Source organism: Fringilla coelebs, assembly GCF_963513975.1.
Source record: "Fringilla coelebs genome assembly, chromosome: 5".
NCBI classification, from domain to species: domain Eukaryota; kingdom Metazoa; phylum Chordata; class Aves; order Passeriformes; family Fringillidae; genus Fringilla; species Fringilla coelebs.
Window position 1 is genome coordinate 26,488,601 of NC_140033.1, and position 17,004 is coordinate 26,505,604.

At 38.8% G+C, this 17,004-nt stretch overlaps 1 protein-coding gene across 1 annotated transcript in view; it reads right to left on the reverse strand.

Moving 5' to 3' along the window:
• Positions 1-1,718: 1,718 nt before the first annotated feature.
• ZNF277 (zinc finger protein 277) overlaps positions 1,719-17,004 on the reverse strand; it is a 39,677-nt gene continuing 24,391 nt past the window's right edge. The window contains exons 5-12 of the mRNA XM_084206250.1: positions 16,232-16,323; positions 14,752-14,862; positions 12,795-12,927; positions 6,782-6,849; positions 5,539-5,635; positions 4,984-5,026; positions 2,745-2,919; positions 1,719-1,995 (exon numbers count right to left, since the gene is read on the reverse strand). Of these exons, the coding sequence (XP_084062376.1) occupies positions 1,803-1,995; positions 2,745-2,919; positions 4,984-5,026; positions 5,539-5,635; positions 6,782-6,849; positions 12,795-12,927; positions 14,752-14,862; positions 16,232-16,323 (912 nt within the window). The 3' untranslated portion in view covers positions 1,719-1,802. The remainder of the gene's footprint in view (positions 1,996-2,744; positions 2,920-4,983; positions 5,027-5,538; positions 5,636-6,781; positions 6,850-12,794; positions 12,928-14,751; positions 14,863-16,231; positions 16,324-17,004) is intronic.

Consider the following 17,004-nt stretch of genomic DNA (forward strand, 5'->3'; position numbering starts at 1 on the left):
TCCCTCCGCTACGAATCTGACTAAAAAGCGAAGACTGAAATCAATTTTTAAGTTAGGAAGAAAACAACTGCTTGGAGAAAATTAGGGGGCAAAAAAAAAGCAGCAACAGCCATTGAAATTGCTGTATGAAATTAAGAATTTTAAAAATGCAAGAAGTACAGATTATAGCTTATTTAAGATGGTCAGGACATTTTAAAAAATATTGGGCTTGTGCTTACTCCTCCTAGATTTTTGTACCAATGCAAACCAACTGTCCCCTTTTTCTGTCTGTATTCTCAGCACCTGCTACACTTCTTCCATCCCATTTCCTCTTGACAGAGTCAGATACTACTTCTGTCCTTGTTTCACTCTGCAGTTATGTGGCTGATCTGTCTTACTCAGTGCACTTTCAGTATCCTGTTGGTCTAATTTATTTCCAGAGCACCAGGTCTAAGAAAAAATACGAAGGAGAAAGCAAAGAGAGGTGCTAGAGGGTGATGTGTAATGGCAGGAGAAAACCAGTCCAATGCAAATGAAAAGAAACGGATGCAAATAAGATTGCAGGGTGAATCAGAGGGACATAGAAGCTTAGCAGCTTGCTAAAGATGGCTAAAGATTTGCACTTAAGCCCCTACTTCCAGGGACTGCTTTATAATCCACAATCACTGTATAAAGACAAACAACAACAACTCTTATTGATAGCAAGGAATTTCAGGTAATGAGGGCTCTGCAAAGGCAAAGTTGCAGCTTTGAATCTTCTCAGGCAGGGAAGGGCACTGAGCTAAGACTTCAATTCTTTCAGCCAGTGCTCTAACACTGACCTGAAGAAGAAAAAAGAATGTACTAACACTTTTGAAAGAGGTTATACATATCATTGAAAGCTAAACCTGAATTCAGGAACTACTTAACATTTCAGGAATACTTAGTTTGGATCATCCTAGCAGGACTATGCTCTGAGCAGCTTTACCCTACCAAGACTGAGATTCTTTCTGGACTTGTTGAAGACCTTCTGCCACACTGAGTACTTGAAAAGGAAATATGACAACTTTTCTGGACTTGAGATTTTTAGGATTTAATTTGGATTATGTGTTTGCAATTCCCTAAGTCATTCTTTAAAATCTCAGTTCATAACCATGCAAGAAATATACTTTAAATTATTCGGATTTTTGATGCAACCAACATTGCAATTATTCCTATAATAATAAGACTTTAGATTGGCAACTTTTCATGCAGTCAGATATTCATGGGGCAGGCAGAGCTTTACTGACGTTTCTGAGCTAGTTTTGAGAATAGGCACCATATGTCTTGAATACTGAAGATTAATAATAGAGATATACAGATTTATTTTTATTTTCCAAAAGTTCTAAGGTGAAAGTGAGCAGGATTTCCTTCACACACCTGACCAAGAATTACATTTTCTGTCTGCTCTCTAACAGCAATAGCACACAGAAGATTTACTCACTGGCTTTACACATCGTCTCAGTTGTTCTCACCTTTCACAAGGTGGCCTTAAAATAGAACTCATATTCTGATTCATTCAGGAAAAATTTAAAAAGAATGAAAATACTGTAAATAACTCTAATGCACTAAGGGTATTTGAAGATCCTAGCAGAAAATCAAGCATTCAATTTTAAAATGAAGCAAAAATTTAAAGGACACACCAACAAAGTTAACACTTAAATTTTTATTTAGCGTTCACTTTTTAGTATTTGTCCCATGATGATAACATTTGTGGGTTTAACTGTATTCCAATAGTATTGAAATAACTTTTTTATTTTTGTCTTGCAGAAAAAGCATTAAAGGACAGCCACTGTACTTCCAGCTCAAAATTTCTCCTGACTCTTGTTCTCTTTCCACAGAAGCTGGTTTAAAACACTGCTCTGTTTGAGAGCTTTTAGACTGGATATATCTTCACCTACAACAGGCACTTCTTCACTTTGATCCTCAGCTTTTGCATCTTCACTGTCTGACAGTGTGCACAGGAGTGTATCATTTTCATAGGTAGGAAAATAATACCTGAAAGCAACAAAACATGATTAGTAGACAGTCAGACATTTTGTTTGAGAGCCTGAGACAAGAATTTTAAAAAGGAAACATGAGCAAGTCTGGTTGTCTGGAATGACAGTAAACAGCACACCCAAAAAATCACTGTGCAGGTATGCACAGTGCAGAACAGTCACAGAGAAGAGCTGACAACAGACGAGCCCTTCCTCCTATTTCTTCAACCATATATTACAGAAGAGACTACAGATCCATATTTGTGCCTCAACAAAGGCTGAACTGAGGTGTTTGAGTTAGAACATCCCTGTGCTCTACCAGAGAGTCTGAACCAGTGTTTTGTTACACTCTCTATTTTCCATGGGAAAAACTATAGGTAAACAACCATCTTGTTTTGATGCCTAAAGTTAGGTAGATGTCATGCATATATCTACATTAGACATGCAAAAGAAGGGGTTTGTTCTAGAACAATTTTTTAACAACAAACTTCTCTAGGACAGTGACTTGAAAGTGCAGATCCCATGTATAGGAACACTGCATCCTGGATGCAACTAGAAGAGCAGTATCCTATGTTCATTTTATCTTTAGACTGTATAGAGATTTCTAATTCTGAGTAGTTTTGAGACCATTTATTATTTTATTTGGGCCACTAGAGTCAGGGAGCTCAGGGCACTGTTGTATTTGCAAATCCCAGAACTTTCAACTTATGGTTTCATAGAAATTATTAAGTAAATTTGAAATGCTGGAAGAAATGTATCTGTCCTTACTGTGGTTGATCCCATGTAGACCTGGCTGGCAGGAATGCAATGTGTTTGGTCTCTTCCATATGACTTATCAATCCTTCTTTGGATTCAAATTTCTCCTGGCAGTTGTAACAACGACAATAATGGATTTCTCTTCTGATGAAATTCACTAGCTTTACTTGCTGATAGAAATTCAGACCTGGAAGAGATGGTAGTGAACAAGCACTTGGGCAACATAAGTCTTAATTTAAAAATGATTTCTTGGATTAAGCGTAAGAATTGATAAGAGTTTACTGAAGATATCACTGCCTGCATGTATCTTAGCAAATTAATAAATGTTTATTCCTAGCTGCTGGGAAACCAACCCTTCTTTTAGTGCAAAAACTGCAAACATTTTGCTTCCTCTCAGTCTGTCTTTAGGCTTAGTGACAGAGCTTCAGCAGGAGGAAGGTAGGTTGAAGAATACTGGGAAATGGGAGAGAGACTGACTGTTGGCATTGTAGCCTGGCTTCCCTGGGGCAGGCCCAGCAGGCAGACAGGATGCATGGTTTGGAGGATTCCCTGCCCTCCCTCTGCCTGCCTGAGCATAGTGACCTTGGGGACAGGGACAGTCCCTTACTGTCCCCTCTGTGACTGCCCCACCTCCCCAGGTGGAACAGGGGTGAGCCCCTGCAGTGGAGCCCAGCAGTGATGAGGACAATGGCTCATCCAGCACAGAGGTGCCACCAGGGTTAAGTCAGCCCTGCTAAAAAGCTGCTCCCATAAAGACAAAAATACAGGGCATTGTCACAGAAGGTTCCCTGCCGGAGGGAATGAAGGCCAAAATGCCAACCAGACTCACTTTTAGGAGAAGTCTGCTGCCTCCTTGGGGCTCAGGTTAAATGTGTGATGAGAAACCTTCCTGCCCTCATGGGTAATTGTTAGTGATTTCTCAGGTGGGCAGGGATGAAGTTGCAACAAGAAGTCCCAGGACAATCAAGAGAGACTGCGGGGCCTTGGGAAGACTGCTTAAGGGATCAGGAGCACAAGCAGTGTTCCAGTTGCAAGGAAAAATGAGGGAAGAAACAGGAAGAGCCAGCAGATCAATACTTGGCTCCAAGCCTGGTGTCACTGGAAGAATTTAGGGTATTTGGATCATAGCTGTGTCAACATGACCCCAGGTCTGCAGGGACAGATGAGGTACACCTGTCTCAGAGGGGGAAAGGGATCCTTGCACAGGAGTTACAGGGCTCATTGAGACAGTTTCAAGCTAGATTTGAAGGGGGTAAGGGATAAAACCTCTCTAAAGGCCTGGCAGACATGAGCCTGGGTCAGGATGTCAGTGCATTGTGTGAAGTGAAGTGCTGGGTCCTGCAACTGGTCACACAACCCATGCAGTGTTACAGGCTGGGGGACAGCAGAAAAGGAGCTGGGGTGCTGGTGACAGCAGCTGGACATGAGTGCCCAGGGGGCCAGGGAGGCCAATGGCACCTGGCCTGTATCGGCAATGCTGTGGCCAACAGGAGCAGAGCAGGCATGGCCCCCCTGTTCAGCCTGGAGAAAAGGAGGCTCCAGAGTGACTCAATCACTCTCTACAGCTCCCTGAAAGGAGGCCAGGTAGGGGTCAGTCTATTCTTCCAGGTTACAAGTGATAGCGGGAGATTGAAGTTGGATATTAAGAAAAATTTCTTTACCAAAAGGCTTGTCAAGCCTTGGTACAGGCTGCTCAGAGAAGTAGTTGAGTCACCATGCCTAGAGGTATTTAAAATACGTGCAGATGTGGCACTCAGGGACATGGTTTAGGGGTGGACTTGGCAGTGCTGGGTCAATAGTTGGCCTCAAGGATCTTAAAGATCTTCCACAACCTAAATGATTCTATTCCATAGCAGAAAGCAAACACTGGCCAAACAAAGCTCCTGGCTTGCAAGCAACCATAAACAGGCATAATAATAATAACAACAACAAGAATAGTAAAAATAATAATACTTCCAAGTCTCCAGCAGCCAGACCTGGAACTCACGGAGCAGGTATTTGTAGAAGGAACTCTGCAAAAGAATCCAGTGGGTCTAAAGAAAATAGCACACATCCTTGGCAGTAGCAACAGTTCCATAAAAATAAAGTGTTCTTGGCTTGCTTTTGTAAGCTGGCAGAAATAGTTTCCATTATGGAAAAGTTAAATGTGTCTACAAAAATAAAACTGATAAACTTGTTTTCCAGTATTCTTATGATGTGGTTTTCTCCACACTAGTAGCAAATGCTGACAATTACAGCCCCTCTTACTCACCATGCTCTGACTTTATTTTAGGAAAGTGAAATCCATGTGATTTCTGGAGGAAAAAAAAAAAAGGGAAGGAAAAAAAAAATCTTATTTCCACTACTTCTACTATTCCAAGTTAAAAACAACTCAGCTTTTCATGGGCTGACACAGACATACACATATAGACACAGAAACATGAATGCATGAAACAAACCCCAGAAGTTTTGGTTCATCAGAAACTTTTGCATTTAACTACTGTTAAATAGTTTATTAAAACTGAAACACAGATGCTAACCATAAAATGTATTAAATCATGAAACCACTATGATATCAAAGATGCTATTTCTTTACTGCCTGTAGCAGTCTGTACACTCCCAAGTAATAGCTAGTCATACTCTTAATGTAAAGCTTAACTTCTCTGCATGTTTTAAAGAACAGATGCTGGAGGTGCAAGCAGTATTTTAGCTCTGTGCTGAAGAGAGCATTTTAATGCAGCAGCTGATTTGACCTTAATAAAGGCATTACAAACACAATTTTTAATTCCCCAGTGATGAAAAGACTGTTATTTAAAAAAAGTCTTACCAGCATGTGAAGATACAGTTTTTCTGTGGTGTCTGCTTGTTGTTCACAAAACAGGCAAACTGCACATACAGGATGCTCTTCCCAGTCAGACCAATCTCTTATGAATAAAAGTCAAAAAGATTCATTTAGTCTTAGGAAAGAGGAGAGACATTTTGAGAAAGGGCAATTCAGATTCTGCTTTCACAACACTAGAAATAAATCCAGAGAAACGGAATATTTTAAAGGGGTGGAAAAGACAGTGTGGATTTATAGCTCGATACATGATTACAATCTGGTGTAGTCTAAAAAAATTAGAAATTTGAGAAAGACTGAGCAGTTAATATTGGGTAATTTCTATGCAGACAGCCATTTAATGCTATTTGAAACTGTCTGCACTAATAAACAGAATCCTAACTTCAATTTCTATCCAGTTTGGCAAGTCATTAAATATTGCTTTCAGTATTTATTTTTCTAAGGTCTTTTAAAATTCTTGTATAACTTTCCAATATTTCAATACACCAGCCAAAGTCATAATCATCAGGCAGAGCTAACTCTAAGTGTTATTTACTTATGAAATATTAATTACTCACTTATGCTACATTTAAACAAGTACACAGAGAATACTTTACCAAAACATCCATTTAAATCCTAATGCTTCTGAGAGATAGAACTATTACTGCACCAGGCAGAATCAAGTAAAATTAACCTCAAGACACAGAGAATCAGGAAGATCAGGGACCTTGATTCCCATAAATTACTTCCTGCTTATTCAATTTTCTATGGCCAAGGAAATCACCTCTGCAGTGATCTGAGGGCCTGGACCACAGAAGAATGCAGAGAAGGTGGATGTTGCCCTCAATCAGCACTGCTGAGAAGTTTCCTTTGAAATCCTTCTTTAATCTCTAGTTATTACCTATTTATCAATTTTTTATACAATTTCTTCTTCATACTGACACTTTTGATGCTCACTTTTAATTTTTAAATTTGAGCAGAATCTGTTCAACTGTTTTCTGGTGCAAAACTAAAGAATAATGCATTTTGTCTACATCATTACAAACTCAGAAGGCTCTTGTTTGAGCCCTAGGGAAACAAAGAACAGGCTTGTGGATGAAATATGGAGCTTACAGCTCTCATTGCTGAGAAGTGTTTTTAATGAGGACAATTTGGAGATGCCTTGATTGGGTAACTGTGCATTTTCCCAGCAACTACTTCAAAAAATAATGGTCCTGCAAGTCTGTGTAATGGGTACATAAGTAACTCTTACTCTTCTAGGTTATCTAGTAATTCCCGGTCATCCTCTGACTGCACTTCCTCCCAGGACTTTCCAAATTCCTGGGGGGAAAAGAAAAGAAAAAACCATTTCCTGATTCTCATCACACATTGTCACTGAATGAACATCTCAGAAGTCACAATCAATATCTTATTTTGGATCACTTCAGTATTGCTGTGAGTACAAGGCAGTCATACAACACTGCTTTAATAAGAATTTTTAAAGTAAAAATTATTTTCATCTTTTAACAGGGCTCTTCCCACACTATAGCTGAGAGGAAGATGATTTGGCACAGAGTTCTCAAGAAAACCAGAGTTGCAACACTTCCAAAGTGTTCCTGGGCAGGTATATTATCAATACCTCAAGCCTGCCCTGACACTTGCTCAATCCAGTCCGCCTGCCTTGCCTTGCCTTTCCAGCAGCACGTGCTGCTCCATGAGCTGTCCCACCCCAGGCTCCAGCTGCACCACCAGTGCCTGTGCCTTGCTCAGGGCTGTGCCAGTGCAAACACGCTGTCAGCCTAGCCACAGATGCTCCAGAAGGCAGCGAGAGCCAGGGCACAGACCTCTGAGACAGACTCCACTCTGCATTCCCTCCTCTCCTCAGACATGAACGTAAGCACATCTATTCGCGGTGCTCTGTTCCTCCTTTTGCTTTTTGTGTTGTTTATTTATACCTTAAAGACCTTCAGCACCAAGTATATCACAATACATTAGTGCAGCCTTCAGCACAATGGCAAGCACTCTCAGCATGACTGAGATATAAATAACAGGCAATAAAAAGCTGAAGGGCTCTACTCAAATACCAGCAGTGATCTTTAGCTAGTGTTTTTCTTTCTTGGGATTCTTCTTGTCTTTAAAAATAAACCCAAGCAAACTAACCAGTAATCAAAATAGTATTTTTGAACCCATAATTTTGACGGCTGTGGAGGATTCACAAAGATTATAGTTGACAAGCTTGTCCCCATTAAAAAAATAAAAAAAAAGACAGCTAATAAAAAGATAATCCTTTAACTGATTTTATTAAAATATTTCTACTAATAAACATATTTAATAACATCCTAAGCAACAAGTATGATTATTGCCTTTATGGGTGTTTGGAAAAAGAAGCAAAAGATATCCATCATTTAACAGCTTAATGAGAATTTTTGAAGTTGTTAGTGTCTATCTGGAAAATGATAAACAATTGTCCCTGGACAGCTCTAAACAGAATGTCATCCTATATTGCAGAATGAAAACCCTCTAATGAATTCCATGATACTACGTGGCAGTGGGTAAGCTCTCTGAGTGAGAGGGGAGACTCATTAATGTCACCATGCCTGTGAGATCTCATGAAGCCATTAACACCTCTCACCACATGTTCTCCCAGCTGCACGCTCGTTTCCTATCTCTGCTAATGTTCACACCTTAATGAGCAGATAGATAGTGGTTCACAACCACAGCAAAATGAAGAGGAATGCTCACCATTTTTCCCCTTACCAGCTCAAAGTGTATCAGCATAAGAGGGTTTGTTCAAAACAGCAGTCTTAAGATTCACCTTTTAATTGAAGGTGAAAGGAAAAAACGTCCCTGAGCTTTGTTATTGCTGTTTTTTATGGTGTTTCTGTGAAGAAGGCAGAGAGGGAGCTTGTAAGATGTCTCTGTTTCCCTCATCTATTTATATTCAGAGGTGAAAAAAAGAAAAGGAAAAAGCTAAAAGCTAACCAGGTCTTGTATCACTGGAAAATTGCATGGTGAATGGATAACTAGGAACACTGTGATGAAAGTGCCAAGAGACTGAATCTGAGCAATTGGGTGGAAAAGAGTTCTTTGAAACATTCCTAAAAATCCTTCAGGTTTTTTTCATTTTTTTTTTTAACACTTTTTCAGTTCTCCAGCTCGATGGGCATCTGGGACCAAGGGTGCCTTTGTTAAGTATTCAATTTTCTTTGCTTTTTCATCCAAGATGCAAGAGCTGCCAGGAATGATCTCTAGAGATCCCCAAGAAATTCTTAACAAAACCAGAGAAAAAATGAGACTTGACATTGTTAATAGTTCAAACACTAGAAAATGCATAATTAAAAAAAACCCCAAAGGCCTTGCTATATATTCAAGAGAAAACAACTTTTTCTTTTAAACACTTTCTGTGTACCTCACAGAGAGGATGATGCTATAGAAAAATGAGAACATGCAAATGTGTGTGGTTTGATTATTTCCTCTTCCAAAATGTAGTCTAAATGCACAGAGATGAAATGTCTCACTGGCAATTTACCTTTGCAACCAGAGTGCAGTTCTACAGGAAGAAAGTCTGTGTGCCTCACTGAGGCAACACACCCCAGTTTGAAAAGTGCAGAGATGGGAGAAACTCGAAACAGCAGCTGGTATCTCAAGCACTGCTCCCTAAAGAGCAGCTCCCAAACTACAAGCAAATGGAGATCCAGGCCTGTGCAGCTCACCAACTCCAAACAGATGTTGATTTCCTCTGCAAATGTTCTCTTGCCCTTCTTCTCACCTGCCTTGCTGTGATCATCTGAGTTATGCTATCTGTTTTATATTGCTGCAGAACTCGAGATGGTCCATCAGGAAGAAGAGATGGCCTTACCCCAACGTTAGTTAATCCATGTTGGATGAATCTCAATATGAAGCATTCCCCAGTCGGGGGATTTTATTAAATCTTGAATCATCACCAATCTATGAAGGGTTTCCCTTTACTATTTTACAAAATACACAGTGTTAATCAAAAGAGGTTAAATATAAGAAGTGATTCCCATAATAAAATATTCTTCCCCTGCCCCCCAACAGATAATAGTGATGATCTAGAGCTTGGCAATAAGGAGAAAACATCTTTTTATTTTTGAGGAAAATAAAGGTTTTATGAAACAAGTTTTCTAGTAAGTAGCAGGTACCATTTCTCAGCTGTCTAGTTTAGTTGTAAGTGTATTAATTCACTGATGCTACATACTGTAGACACATGCCATTAGTTAGTTTGAAAATAGACACCTGGGCTTCCTACAAAGGATACTCTATACCTAAAAGTGCTGCTGGTAACAATCAGGTGAATACAAAAAGGAAGGTCTTGTCAGTCTGGGTTTGCCTCTGTTCCTCTGGGAATAAGAGTTTTAATACTACTTTCTGTCCTTTCATGGCCTCCAGCAGGCACCACATTACAAAGTTCTTCTCTCTCCATTTTTACCTGGCTCTTTGTGCAAGGTGTGCCATGGGGCCACAGGATAATGCACACACAGAAACAAGGAAATTAGGTTGGAAGTTTTGGGTGTTTTTTTTTTTTTTGTTTTTGTTTTTTTTTTTTGTTTTTGTTTTTTTTTTTGTTTTGTTTTTTTTTGTTTTTTAAGAAAAGAAAAATAAGGAATTCTATATCTATATATCATAGACACATTGTTGCTCAGTTCTTTGCACTCCAGTACCAGTTCATCTCTTTGAATTAACAATCTAAGCCATTCTGTAGGATTGGTATAATCTTCCACCCTTACACAATACTGACAAAAGACCTCCAAATCCACTGGGGAATCATTTCAGACGTGGTATGTAAACCATGTTTGTGTCTTTGAAACTGCATAATCTCCCGGACATTTAGAGCAACGTGAAGCACAGACCTCTAACACTCATTGGGGAAAAATGAGTAAACCTTGATAGTACACATTAAAAAAAAAAAATCTGGTTAGTTGTGAGGTGTTAGGGGAGAGGAAGCAAAATCACTACATTGAGCCATTGCAAAAAGCAGATTTTGTATAGCATCTAGAATTTACTGAATATAGCTGCAGCTTGAAAAAATCCATTCTATCACATTTAATATAACCTACTGTAGAGCATGTATGTGCTCTACAGAATATTTCCTCCTTGAGATGTAAAGGCCAATCTACTGAACCCCTAGTGAAGAAACTGAGGTTCTCCCTCTTAGTCTTCTTGTCTCTGTGCAGAAAAAAAGGGGTTGTTAAAGGAAGCAAATACTTTCCATTATGTAGGAACATTCCTAAAAATTTCCTGTGTGCAAACACACAGGAACTATACATTTTATAGTGAACTATACATTTTATTGTAACTATAAAAACTATACATTTTATAGTGAACCATGTTATAAGTGTTTAAGAGAGAGTTTTTAGTCTGGTTTCGATCTTTAAAAAAAAATAAAACTAATCCTTTCTTTAAAAGAAGTCAGAAATTCTGATGTGGGTATAGTGTGAAGGATCAGAAAGCCTGAGTAGAAACAGTCCCCTGAGCAGACTGTAGTGTAGACAACTGAAAATGTGTGGAAAGACAACGTGGCTGTAGCAGAGGATGTAGAGCCAGACAAAGAATTGTGATCATTCAAGTCCGTCCCAGTACTGGCACAGATCTTGCACATGCAGTACCCCCTGTCCAATTTTAAACATTTTGGCATTCAAACATTTGATGTAGCTTATCTGAGTTCTAATTACTACTGTCTGTAATTTCCAGGACCTGAAGGAATGCATGTCTGAGTGATGCTGCTCAGTGACCAACACCTGAGCTGGTTCAGGCGGGCACATGAAGGCGCCCTGCCAGGATCCCAGCTGCAGACAAAGGGACCAAGGGGACACAGCTGACTGGGACACAGCTGGCATGGTCTGGCCACACCTGCATGTGGGTCAGCAAGCACACAGACCACAGACCATTCTCAGGTGATAGGCAAAGGGCAAGGCCACCAGTTCTGGAGCAACTGGAGAAAAGAGGTTAGGTATGTCAATAATAACCTTGGTGTTATATTTACTTTGGCATATTCTGCTCATTAACATGACACAGCCACTGTGTCTGTATTCATGTTATGACCTCCCTGCATGTCTCTCAAATTTCTCAAGTAGTACTTCATGGTTCTCAGAGATTCTGGGTAGTCATCTAGCTCAATTTCCTGATCTAAGATGGAACACATTAAATTATGAACAATGAATGCAAATGAGAGACAAAAGATAATTTAAAAAGATGCCAAGTTCTGAAAACATAATGTTACATGGAGGACAAGCAGAGAAGAAAGAAACTATTAAAACTACTTAAAACGATTGCATGAAATTAAAATCTGTTAACTTCCAAAGGAGAAGAAAATGCTCAGTTCAGTTGAGGATCTAAGAACATCTACCCTACACAGCTTCACAACTTTTTCCTTGCTGTGCAGCAAATACAGGTCAGTTTTCAACACTGTGAAATTTGAATATCTAGAAAAAAACCTCCAGGTCTCAGATCATATTGACCTTTGGAAGAAAAATATAAAATATCCCCAAGGGAAGTCATTCTGTCTTGGGTAGAAGGGTCTTGGCAGAGCATTAAACATACAAATTTTTGTTCTCTGTATTAAAGTAACACCCATGGAGAGAAATTAAAAGGAAAGAGTAGGTAAAACAGTCAAGAATGCCTATTTATAACCTGGATATTAGCACATGTAGAAGGTACAAAGACTACTTCAGGTGAACTATAGTTATTTCTGGGACAGAACATAACAGCTTTTGAAGCAGCTCCTATATTCATAAGTTGAAGGCAGCAAATGAAAATCTGTTACATACACAGGCACACACTCTCAGAGGTCTGAGATAAAAAAATATTTAGCAACATACACCTACCTGGAGGCTAAAAACTAACTGTTTTTCTTTCATCTTTGTGTCTTTCATTTTCTTCCTCTTTGCATTTAATTTATCCTCTGAAGAGCACTTCCAGCTTAAGGTTTGTAGAAAATGAGCTCAAAGCCAACTTGCTTTAAGTTAGACTTCCATTTACTTAATTGCTCAATCTCACCTTCCCTTCTGTTTTTAAAGCAGAGACTGAGCACTAATGACATGATGATTAGTGTCTCTTCAAGCTACACTCTTGCATCTCTCAAAATCAAATCTCAACAAAAAATGTTTACTCGTGCTTAGTTTGACAATTATCCAGAATATCACACCATAAATGAGCATACTTCTTAAGAATCTCTCACTTGATTTTTGACCTTTATACTAATTGCTAGTTTGGATTTATTCCCTTTTAACTAGATAATGTTGCTAATTATTCACAGAACTACTTACCAAGTAATTAATGATATAAAATTTGTCATATTCTTTATTTTTGGCATTGATTCTGCGATGCTGCTTCTTTCTCATGTGATCTTTAAGTGTGTTTTTGTCTCTGAAGACTTTTTCACAGTATAAACACTGCAAGCTAAGATAAAAAGGTAAACAGGTCAACGTGTTAAACTGAAATTAGTACAAAATAATAAACTTAAATAAGCTGGGGTTATATATAGTAAGATTAACTTAAGCATGTCAGAGCAAACTAGAAGGAACAGAAAGCTTATTTGAAAAGAAAAATAAATTACAAGACAATCTTAGATCACAGTAAAGTCAATCAAACAGAAATACCAATGACAAAAAATGAAAAATATTGATAAAAAATTTTACTGGTTGCCCCATATGCAAAGTGGGATTTTGGTCTGATTACCCAAAGTAGGCACAGAAAGACTGCTGATTGCTCCCTGTGTGAGCTCTGTAACTCAGCATGGACTTACACTGACATCCAATCCATCTGTAATTATTTCTTTGTAATTCAGATTGAAAAAAAATACCAAACTGTGAACGTACTACTTATCTTTTGAAACAATTTAAATTAGCTAAACAGAAAGTTTTTATAGTTCTACCTCAACAGGGAAGGTAAATGAAAGTTTGAGAGGGTGGGCAATGGGTTTTGAAATCCTAAGAAGTAAAATTCTGTAAGTAAATTCATATCCACACACAGAGAGAAGTATATATAATTCACAGATAGACATACATACACATAGGTACATGCATATATGTACACAGACAGGAAAGTATTATTTTAGTGTACATACACATTACTTGAGAAGGTGAAAACATTCATTAACAAATGAGACTTTTACCACAGTATGTCTTCCAGAGCAATTCAAGCAAACAGAAGTATATGCACTGCCTTAAATCAGCATCATTGAACTGTTTTGGTTCCAGATTCCCCTCAGATGTTTTGTGTGGAGCAGCAATTCAGGATTCTCAGTATCATTCCGCCTTTCAAGACATTTAAGAAGTTTTGAGTTCTCCCTGTGCTTGCAGACTTCAAATCAAGATTGCCTTGCTGGTGAAACACAGGTCTGATGCCAGAACACATCTATGCATTTTAATACCTTCTTTGCTCCACCTGCTAACAGCAAAGTGTTTGCTCTGCCTGAGAAAGGTATCCCCATGCAGAGTATGGAAGGCTCTCTGTCAGCATACATAATGCAGTCTTATTTGCCTGAAACAAGATTTTTCTCCTCTAGTAATTTATTCTCAGGTACTATTCTACTAGCATAGCTGATGTGTCTATCCTTAGCCAGAGGGGGAGTGGCCTTTCACTACTCAGGACACAATTTCAGCATGTGAATTAATTACAGAGAGGATCAGCTTTGACAAAACTCCCTCTAACTGAAAGCCTCAGGTCCTACTGAGAAACACAGAGCTGCAAATTATCAGCGAGCATGGCAATTCAGTGCATTAGGCAACAGCAACGATAAAAGAAAAGGCATTCTTAACACATCTTCTTTTCTGGGAAAAGTTAACATGTATCTATCCCCTTCTGCTCTGGGTTTGCTCTCTAAGCAGCACAAAAGGGAGGGACCAAACATCAAAATATGGAGGCAAATGAAGACTGCAACAAGGACTCTGTATTAGCAAATAAGGAGATGTTTAGCAAAAAGTTGTCACGATGAGAAAGAACATTCTTGCTAACAGTTATGAGGGAAAGGCATGTGCTATTGTTGATGTCAAACTGTGCAACACCAAACTGAAACACAGCACTTGAGTTCATACTATTGACTGTTAGGAGCTGGCTTTCAATAAGGCCACAAAAAGATTTCTAGGAGGACTCACAATAAACTTACATGCTCTCTTTGCTCCTTCTTAACTAGCCACAATGTGGAATTAAGTTTTACCTACTATTTCCAGGTTAAAAGAAATCCAACCCAAGTTTATTGAAAACAAACAAAACTCCACTTACTTGTCAAGCTTCCCCTGCAATACAGCCAAAAACTCATAGCAGTTCACAATGTTATCTGGCAGCCCAATGTTAAAGGCATGCTCTCTTGCCATATGATTGAGAAGAACAGATCTACAAAAGACATTCAAATAGAATGTTACATATTTTTGCATGTATTTAAGAATTATTCAATTACTGATTTAAAAGACACCAATGGCTCTAAAACAGCATAAAAGCCAATGTTAAATAAACTGTAATAGTCTCGCTGCCACTGCTAGGAAATAAAGAATGCAGTTTTATTGAAACAGGAAGTGTTTCATTTTCAGCTCTGCTGAATGTTCAGTAACATTTCAACTGCTCCATGCACATGCATGAAATATAATCCTTTAAATGAAAATTACAGTACAGTTTATTTTGACCCTCGCTGTTAGCAAAGCTTGTTCATTACCCTGTATAAACAGATCACATTTCAAACAACCCTCTTGAGAAACATTCTAAAAAGCCCTCTGTCAGACTTCTCTCTGCTGGTTAGCAGAGCAGAAATTCTTGGATGCAAAGTGCTTTTACATCAATATTGCTTCACACAGCACCAGCAACATCGATGGCACTCAAAAGTGTACACAAATAAACATAATGGATGTCTAAATAAGATATTCTTCTGACAGAGATATACTGGTTCATTCCTTAGGTACCCAACCTCTCTATATGCCTCAGCTTCTGCTTTTGGGGACTAAAGAAATAGCAGAATGTTGACACTTGCTTTTACCACTGTCCTGCCATGATTTTCAAACATGCACTCTGCCTGTCAGACTCAAGAGGAAGCAGAGGATGAAGTTCCTCTACTGTCACCAGGCAGCAGAGAGGGACACTCAGAGAGCATTGGGATGACCTGCAGGAATATGACCCCTGGTGCTTCTGCCCTTCCAGATTACCAGAACTACCCATGCAGACAGATTAAGTCTCTCCAACTGAAACTGATTTACTCTGAATACACAAAGTTCCTTTGGAGCAAGCACCTCAGTGCAATTCTTGCTCACACTTGACTGATGCTGTAAAGCCCTCTGTTCTCACTCTAATTTTCCTCTCCTCTTTTCCATTTGATATTCAAATTCACACTAGTAAGGTGAGCTTTAAACAAGAAAATATACAACTGGATAAAATTTTTTTTTAACCATCACACTGGCTTACACAGCTGTCCTTGTCACTAAAACAGTTGCCATAAAAAAGTTCCTCTTTAAAATGGTTTGTTCCCAACTCCAGCATACTGTGTAATAGAAATAATTGCACCACAAGAAATAAAAAAGTTTGAGAAGTAGGACAGGATCTATTTAAAATGCCACTTCAGTTGAAAGAAACACGTAAACTATGAACCTTAAAGCTAATTCTACCTTCTGAGCCCTACCATTATGCATTAACTGGTTCAATGACATTGAATACATAAGCAAAGATGCTGAGTAGGTATCAAAAAATAAAACAAAAGCAAACAGGGCAATAAACGAACCTGTTTCCTGTGAATTCTTGATCACAGAACATACACATACTATGAAAACTTGTGTCATATCTCTCTTGTTGTTGCTGTTCTAGAATTTCTCTCTATGAAAAGGAACAGATAGAGTTATTCAGACAAAACCATAATCATAAAATCATTCCATCACATAAGTTTATTATACATATTTATCCTTACTTGTAACAATGAACATATAAAACGTGCTGCTGGCACAAACCAGATGTTAGTATGTTTTGCATGTGGGTTCTCCCAGAAATTCCAAGTTTTTCCAAAGGCAGTATGTGTCCCAGTTAAGTTCCAATAAAATTCTCTTAACTTTATATACATGGTGCATGGAAATAAATGCAATCCACAGTGAGACCTTATGCAACTATTTAAATAATTTTGTATAAAATATATCAGTTAAATGTTTATACCTGTGATTCAGCTTTACTTCTGGTATCAATGAGCAGGTTTAAGGGTAACCACCTAACAGCCCATGGAATGGCAAACTCAATCCTACACAGCTAATTGCAGGCTCCCCAGAGGGCTTTTTCCTAATAGAGGACACAGGCCTGGCAGTTTCTGTAAGAAGCTGTGGCACACACCACCAGCACTCCTGAAGTTGCATTACACTAAACTGGACTAGCATCTCCATCCCTTCCAGTGTCTATCCTCAACCTCCTGAGCCTTGTCTCAGCTTAAGATTGTGACAAACTGGGGATCACACAAACAGCTCATCCTGGGAAGCTGGTACAGCTTGCAGTGTTGGTGAAGACTCCTCTTTG